The 8,470-nt window shown below is 35.6% G+C and overlaps 2 protein-coding genes across 5 annotated transcripts in view; one reads left to right on the top strand and one right to left on the bottom strand.

Annotated features, from left to right (window-relative positions):
* Positions 1-726: 726 nt before the first annotated feature.
* On the top strand, positions 727-2,459 carry RpL39 (ribosomal protein L39). Its single transcript, XM_073085685.1, has 3 exons — positions 727-839; positions 934-1,037; positions 2,362-2,459. Exons 1-3 carry the CDS (start codon positions 837-839, stop codon positions 2,408-2,410), a joined length of 156 nt encoding a protein of 51 aa, XP_072941786.1. The 5' UTR covers positions 727-836; the 3' UTR covers positions 2,411-2,459.
* Positions 2,460-2,916: 457 nt separating this feature from the next.
* Positions 2,917-8,470, bottom strand: part of LOC140751676 (bestrophin-4) — a 35,520-nt gene continuing 29,966 nt past the window's right edge. For 3 of the 4 annotated variants that reach the window (XM_073085670.1, XM_073085671.1, XM_073085672.1), the window contains exons 9-13: positions 7,810-7,957; positions 5,760-5,848; positions 4,053-4,232; positions 3,311-3,435; positions 2,917-3,211 (exon numbers count right to left, since the gene is read on the bottom strand). In XM_073085670.1, the coding sequence (XP_072941771.1) occupies positions 3,098-3,211; positions 3,311-3,435; positions 4,053-4,232; positions 5,760-5,848; positions 7,810-7,957 (656 nt within the window). In that variant the 3' untranslated portion in view covers positions 2,917-3,097. Of the gene's footprint in view, positions 3,212-3,310; positions 3,436-4,052; positions 4,233-4,281; positions 4,339-5,759; positions 5,849-7,809; positions 7,958-8,470 lie in introns of those variants that run through there. The other variant, XM_073085674.1, reaches the window with a different exon arrangement.

Genomic DNA, 8,470 nt, shown 5'->3' with positions numbered 1-8,470 from the left:
TATGGAACGTTTATGAATAAGCAATTTTATAGAACGTTTTATAAGCTTATTGAACACTTTAACTAATGAGTGCTTAAAACCTTCTATAAGCATTTTTTATGAATAAGACCGTAAATACATAAAATTTCAAGTAATAAAATAGACTATGTAATATTAACTAAAAAAGGACTTATTTGCAAAATATACAAGAAAACTATAAAAAAAATAAGCCATCTAAAATAGCTGTGTGAGGCATGGTTCCCAAAACGCTGGCGGCATTAAAAAATATATAAAAAATAAATAAAAATATTTTGCAGATTTAATCAAGTGAGCTACTTCTTATTCGCCCTCATGATACGGGAATCAATTAAAAACGTTAACAGAGACAAATATTTTGAACACACTTGTTTAAAAAAAAAAGACATTTTGATGTGAAACATCTATAGCCGCACGTAAAACCGATTTCTGGCGTGGCGACGCATGCCGTGGCGTCGCGTCGCCACGCTTTACGATGGTATATATATACAGTCTATATGCAGTAGTGAGTACGGTGTGGCGACGCGTCACCATGCGGATCGTAATATTTTATTTTATCATTATGACATATTTAGTTCCTATCACAATATGTTCTTTTCTGCATATTACTTTTACAAAATAATGTCGATGTTTCACATCTGCCAGGCGTCCCGTGACGGCTCACATTTTTTTTTAAATATAAATTTATTTTAAGTAAAAATTTAAGCAACGACTTGATTTAGATAATCTGTAATCTTTAGGTAGTCTGTGGCTATAAAATTGTCAATGGTAAGTGTTGTCAAACTGTCACTCTTTTCTGTCTGTCAGCGAGAAAGGCAGTCATGGTTGGTATTTTTCTTAAATAAATCTTAAGTTATTTTGTTAATCACAGTATTAAACATTAACGTGAGTACTAATTTTATTATAATTCTTTTCTAGTCGGCCCACAAGACGTTTATTATTAAGCGAAAGCTCGCTAAGAAACTTAAACAAAACAGACCTATACCACAATGGGTCAGGATGCGCACAGGAAATACTATTCGGTAAGTCTTCCTTCTTCTTATTTTTACATATTTCATTATAGACACGATCGTGCCTTGTGATATTTAAGGAACTCATCTTTCTTAATTTCGTACTTTTTCTAATTTGGCGGTTGCCAGAACGAGACAAACAAATTTGGGTTGACTTTTTAGAGCCGCTCAATTGTGGGCCTTATGGGGTAACAAAGACTAAAGAGTGGACGTTAAATATGATCTTTCCTCTTTCTGAGGATGATGGTGTTTTAAATTAGCTTATATTCTAAAATTACATGTAACAAGTCTGCTTATGTTTCTATAATGTTAGTAAAGATACTGCTATATGGTTATATACCAAATAAAACTCTGGGAAACTCCATATAGGTTGTTTGCTTATGTCTTATCTATGGCTTGTGTATAAATAGTAATTTTATAATGGATTATTCATATCATCTATCATGAATTTTTTTGTAATCATAGACAATTCAGTGCCAGTTTTTACCCATCACATCTTTTTCATTTTTTAAAGCATCATTAACAAAGGGAAGAATGTAATCATTACACATCTCTCTGGTTGGGCCCACCTATCCATTAAATAGCGTATTAAAATCAATGAATATTGAATATATTTCTATAAGTTTCAAATATTATTGCAACTCAATATATCATTTATGTTTACAACTATGTTTTCTATAAGAGTATAATATGTCGCATTCTGATAATAAATATTTACCATATTGAAACCTATAATCTATGATACAGAATCTGTATAGGAGATTAGTGTGTTAAAGAGGAATACTTTTTTGAGGAATTCCAGTAGTTCTCAGTAGCGGCGCATCTATGGTTGATCTTGGATAGGAACATCATCTTATCTAGTGTTGATTAAAGATGACTATAGGCGGCAGTAGCCACTTACTATCTGCTGGACTGCATGCACATCTGCTACTCCAATTTAAAAAGAAAAGGAGAAATGTACATGACAATATCCAGCTCTTGGATGTAAGAGGGTCACAGTAGCAAATTGTGTCTCTTGGGTTGCAGACTGATATCGGTCAGCTTTCCTAATATCTGACTCACCCACTGCACAGAGGCAACATGCACATGCATTATATGAACTTTCTTCACTTCCACCTATTTTTTAACTACACCTTTTTTCTGGTAGACAAAAGTCAGCTACGGCGCTACACATGACATTTTAGCGAGAAGTCTGATACCTATATTTCTCGGGCTATAATGTCAGGGCCATTCTAGCCCGTGACTTTCTTACAGATGGCTAAAGATAACCCATACCTGGTCTTTATACAACAAATCAAATAAATGAATGTACTAATAAAAATATTTTCTTTTCAAGGTACAACGCTAAGAGGCGTCACTGGAGGAGGACTAAGCTCAAGCTGTAAGCTGCTAGTCTGTATAACTTAAGTTCAATAAATTGTGCAAAATCCTAAACATTATGTTTAATTTATTTAGTACATATTCCTTATTGTTTAAGTCACCTGACATTTAAAAAATAACTTTGACTGGTATTGTCGATGAACACAAGTGGATGAAATTACACACTTAAATTTACACGTTACATTATGTAATAAAGTTATTTTTTTCTTTGAAATTATCTCAATCTTGTTTTTATTAACTCTGCCGCATAATATATGAAATAGTTAAAACTCTCCCCACTAATCAAATTAGCAGTGAAATATAATTTTTATAATCATAATTTTATGTAGAATGCGCCCTACATCCTTCATTTAAATTTATTTTCTACATTTTAGACAGTTTAAATACATAAACTTGATATATTAAAAATTTTAATTTGCCTGAACATTTTTTTTAAATATTTTGGATTTAGCCAATTACCCCCAGTTTATTTGTAATTAGTTAGTTGGTTGGTCTAGATAAAAACATAAAATATTCTATAATAATTTATTTGCAAATTGTTCTTATAATATGTACACGACGCGTTTCAAATAAAACAATGATTTACCAAGCTGATTAGCCAATACAAAGCTATTAGAAAGTTATCACAATTGATAATACTGAAATATATGTGAGAGCTGTATAAGTTAATCCCACCAAAATATAAAGCTGTGTCAAGTGGTCTCTTCTTTTGAATTCATTTCCTCCTTTTTCTGTGCTACTTCTGATTGCAATAAGAGATCTTCTAATAATGACTCGTTATCGATTAGTTCACCACTTCCGGCTTGCTGTGAACACAAACAATATTATTTAGATTCAAATACCACTTGAGTAAAATTATTTGGAATAAACACCATCAGTGATACATGAGAAATAGTAAGCTATACCTGTTGTGCGCTAACAGAGCGAGCCATTAGTTTCTGTAGGTACTTTTCCCTTCTATGTTGCTCTCGTATACTTCGGAGTCTATCGAAGTCATCCACATCGTCGTCTCCGCCATCTACTTCGTCAACTAAAACAAACGGGAAATCTCATAATGAAGATAAATATAAATTTGCTCCTTATAAGCGACACTATCCGATAGTGAAATAATTTAGATGTTTTTTTTTTCAATTGAACTCGTTCGTTCGTTCCCGGCTAGGGAAAAGATATTTTACAAAACAAATGATGCATTTTTAGTTTTTCTCAAAATCGGCCTCGTAACTCCTTGCAGCAATTTTCGTTAAACCTTATAGATTCGGATTTGGCCCTGAAGGCCCATTTAAAAAATTCATCCTGTATAATACTCATACTACGAAAGCGGCCTCCCTCCCCGAGTACCGCCCCATGTCGCGCTCACATCCTAGTACTGTTCGCAGCTAAACTCACAATTCACAAATAATTTCTGGATTATATTTTGGTTTATTATTTGTTATTGTTATCAGTGTACATAGGTATTGTTTCTTTGTTATTTATTAAGTTTTGACTATGCCGTGTGTTAAGACAGCATCAAAACTGGGAAAAATAAGACTGTTCATAGCGGAAAGCGAACAACAGCGGTGCGCACATATATGGCGAGTGACGTCACGTTTGACATTCGTCTACTTGGCTTGGTCGAGTTATAAATATTAGGAGGTATAAGCTACTAACGCAGCGTCTGGCTGCCGGCGGCGCTGAGCGAGGGCCCCACGTCGCTGTCGAGGCGCGGCCGCAGCGCGGGGAACGACGCCTGCGTGTGCAGCGACGCGGCGGCCGGGCTGGTGCCGCCCGTCACCGCCTCCGCCACGCGCGCCCAATGCGACGGCGCGGACGACGAGAGCCGGCTGTCCTCTGCACAATGTACACACACAGTTAAAATTTTTGATATATGGTAGAAATGGTCCCGCCGCCACGCATGTCTACTGCGACGGCGCGGACGACGAGAGCCGGCTGTCCTCTGCACACATACGAACAATTTAAGCTAAGTTTTTTGGAGTTTATTGGAGTTTATTGGAGTTTACTCCTTAAGAAACGATTTGAGTTATAAGGCCCGGTACGGAAATTTTATGAGGAGTAAAATCAAATGTAACACGAAAAGTTGAGGCGTAACGTAGAAAGAGACAAACATATATATCTGTAGGATTGAACGTGTAAAAGAATGAGATGGAATACATTACACAGCGTATCTCATTCTCGGGGTCTCCTCTTTGCGCGATACTTCGTAGTCTCACTGTATAGTTCACTACCTCCAGTCTGAGAGTTGAATGTGTGCGTATGTTTGTACGTGTGTGTTGCGCGCCTGCGTATTACGAAGTTCTGCCACAACTTGTATACTGCTGCCGAGTACAGGGTATGCATGCTGTATAATAAATGCATATAGTAGCATCTATTGTATACATCAATATACAACGTACATAAACAGCAACCTAACCATCAAGTTTTAATGTTTTTATTATTATTATTATTTATATTATTTTGTAACATACTTTATGTAATACGCATTATTGAAGTAATATAAATAATCCGAATAATTACAGATATATGTTTGCTTCTCTTATCATTTTAGCAGATGCGTTCATTTACCTACCCTTTTTTCTATTCGATATATATCATAATTATCGTTCGTAAGGAGTAAACTCCAATCGTGCGTCGTAGCTGACACACACACTTTTTTATTATAAAACTACCCGACGTACTCCGTTCCGCCTAACAATGAATGTGCAGGTGTAGGATTTTAAAATTAATACAAATTATTTAATTTTTTTTTTATTAAATTACATAAAACAAAAACTTAAGTCAATTTGAACTTTAATACCATACCATAAAGTTTAAGTATTAGTGGAGGGGTTCCGCGAAGCGCGACATTCGGCTAATAATGGTGCAAGTTTGAATCGAGCTGCTTTCTGTTACGATATTTCAATTGATTACAGTGTATACATTATAATTTATTACAACTGTGTTGCTACTGGACCTATGAACTCAGTTTGACAATATTGTAAAGCATGGTAAGTGGCTACTGCCGCCCATGGCCATCTAGCAACCCCAGATAGGATTAGATATTCTTACCTGAGGTCGGCCTCAAAAGCTACTCCTGAGGACTAAGCTGGAATGCCTTTGAAAAGTATGTGTCCCTAACCACACCATTCAAACTAAAATACTGCAGCTCTTAACACTGCTGTTATTAGGCATAATTGAGTGTTGCGGTGGTGCCGCTGGAGTCGAACTTCTACCTTCTAGCTTACTTCTTCTTACTGACAAAATTAAAGTGAAGTTACAACACTGACAACTTAATTTAACACCATAAATAAACCTGGCTAGGAAAATGTTGCAAAATGGAAGAAAAGGCATCATGAATAGTCATTTATGGAGTAAACTTACTGCTATTATGATTTGAATTTCTAGAAGGAACATCAACTGGTTGACTCGGCGTGGGCGGTCCTTGCGCAAACAAACTCATCGCTGTGGGCCTGGAAGAACGAATACAATTATAAAAAAAATATGATTGATACAAAAACATAATGTTATTTAATGGAATATTAAAGGTAAAAATCTAAGGTAATTTGATTTGGGTGTGGCGTTACGGCAGTGATAGCCTAGTGGTTAAGAAACTCGGCCTCTCGGTCGAGGGGTCCGAGGTTCAAATCCCTGGCACGCACTTCTGATTTTTCAAAGTTATGTGCGTATAAAAAATTAATTATCACTTGCTTAAACGGTGAAGGAAAACATCGTGAGGAAACCTGCATACCTAAGAATTTATATTTAAAAAAATATCTCAAAGGTATGTGAAGTTTACCAATTCGCACTTGGCCAGCGCGGTGGACTATGGCCTAAACCTTCTCATTCTGAGGTTGATGATGATGTGGCGTTATGTGCATAGCACCCACGATAGTAAAATCCTAATGCTATGAGTACAAGAAGCGTTTTAAGAGTCTTTTTGGAAAACGGTTAAACAACAGCTGTACACCGATTAAGTATTTTCTCACAATAATAACCTTTAATAATGTGTATTCATTAAAGTTACATGTTCTTGGGAAATCCTCTCTTGTTTGATATGACTAATGTCATTCCGTTAATTACAACATTTGCAATCCAACTGTTCACTCACTGTTCAGTGATTCGGCGAACGATGTATGAGAGTGAATCATGAATATAAAACAACGGTGCTTTCGAGTCGCGACGATCATTTTGTCGAATAAAAATAGCAGTAGACGAAAAATAAACATCTCATGATAATGAATTCTCAGCTAAATCTGTATCAAATCTGTTTGTAGTTTTAAACGAGCGCGCAATCCGGTTGGTTCCGAAGTGAATACATTGTTCGGTTTGTTGAAAACATTTGCTATACATATGTTGCAACTACTTAGTATTATCTTGAGTAGTACCTACTAATAATTACGTAAGTGGTTCTAAGAAAGCAATTTCTTAATGAAGTATCTATCAATATTACATATGGCCTCGTTAACGTTTGCAAAGTAAACTTTATTTTTTGTAAGTTTTGTTTTCATGTATATTAAGACACGATTACTGTCCTCCTTAAAAAAATGCATTGCAATATAAAAATAAAAAGAAAAAAGAATGACAATGAATCATGACTTACATGAGTACAAAAGTTTATAACCGGAACATATTACACACGATAAATAAAAAATGAATAATGACTGGGTTATCTTATGTTGTACATTCAGCGTGGACGTTATCTTATATTATCATATTAATAAACAATAACATACATTGTGTATTATGTCGAAAAATCATAAGATTTCTCCAAGACAAGCAAAAGAGCAGTTTTGTGTTCAAGTTTATACAACTTATTTCTTCTACAACTACCAGGACCAGGTAACTGTAGAAGAATTAAGTTTGTCCTTATTATGACTCAAAAATAAGTACGAGTATAAACAGTCATTTCACATATTGAATTATACGAAATTCTGGTAATGCGTTAACAATCATGAAATGCAACTTATGGAATATTTTCAATGCTGTTTATGGTCACCTGTGGCAGCACATAACTCTGTAAACTTAAAGTTAATCAGAGATGAGGTACTACTCCTGAGAACGAAGACAGTCACCTTATAAAAGTCAACCCTAAATAGACCTTTCAAAGATGGTAGAACCCTTTGTGGTTCAACTCCGGCGGCACCACCGTCACACCTATTTATGCCTAATAACAGCAGCGTCAAGCGCTACTGCGTTCTGGTTTGAAGGCTGTGGTAAGGGAGACAAACTTTTCCGAGGCGTACCAGCTTAGTCCTCTAGGGTAGCGGCGCATCTAAGGCCGACCTCAGGTAGGAACATCTAATCCTATTTGGGGTTGATTACAGATGTCCATGGGCGGCAGTAGCCAGTTACATCAGGTGGACTGCATGCTCGTCTGCTACTCCCATATTATAAAAAAAGACCTACGTCCTTCTTCACGAATCTACATTACCTGTTTTCCGGTCGTTTGCCCATACTGGTGATAGTGGCCTGTTCATCCACCTCCTCGATGACTTCGTTGGCGATCTTCATACTACCGCCAGCCGCCGCAGCCGGCTTATTCAAAGTGGGATTACTCGCTGAAATTATAAACCGCCCTCCTGAAATTTTTAACCACTTTACTAAATTACGTCAGATTACGAATATCCGGAAACCTTGATTTATTTTCGTTATACTAAGAATATAAGATAAGGCCATTATAAGAATTTATTTATAGTTATGATTTATAGATAAAATTGACGACTTTAATAAGGAATGTTATTGCCACACCTGCTGATCGTAAGATACTGTTAATAGGTATTAAACTATAATATTTATAGCTGTTCATCAAGAAGAGTTGTAGGGACCTATGTATCTAACTCATGTATCAACCATAGGTAGTCTGGATTCTAATGGAAACAAAATTAGGTTTGTACTATTTTTTCTAATGAATTTTACAATAAATAAAACAGTATTTATAAAATTAAATGAAAAAATGAAGCAATTTTTATTTAACTAGTGTACTAAGAGGAATGTTGTCACTGTCAGCGAGCTTACATACATATTATTTCACCTCAATTGGTTGAACATGTGGAAGTTACTATTTAATCTATACATATTATAACCAAACTTAA

Source organism: Epargyreus clarus, unplaced genomic scaffold (genome assembly GCF_041222505.1).
Source record: "Epargyreus clarus isolate Ecla_fem2 unplaced genomic scaffold, WU_Ecla_fem_2.2 ptg000023l, whole genome shotgun sequence".
Classification (NCBI taxonomy): Eukaryota; Metazoa; Arthropoda; class Insecta; order Lepidoptera; family Hesperiidae; genus Epargyreus; species Epargyreus clarus.
The sequence above is the reverse complement of the archived record's forward strand: the minus strand, read 5'-3'. Positions and strand labels throughout refer to the sequence as shown.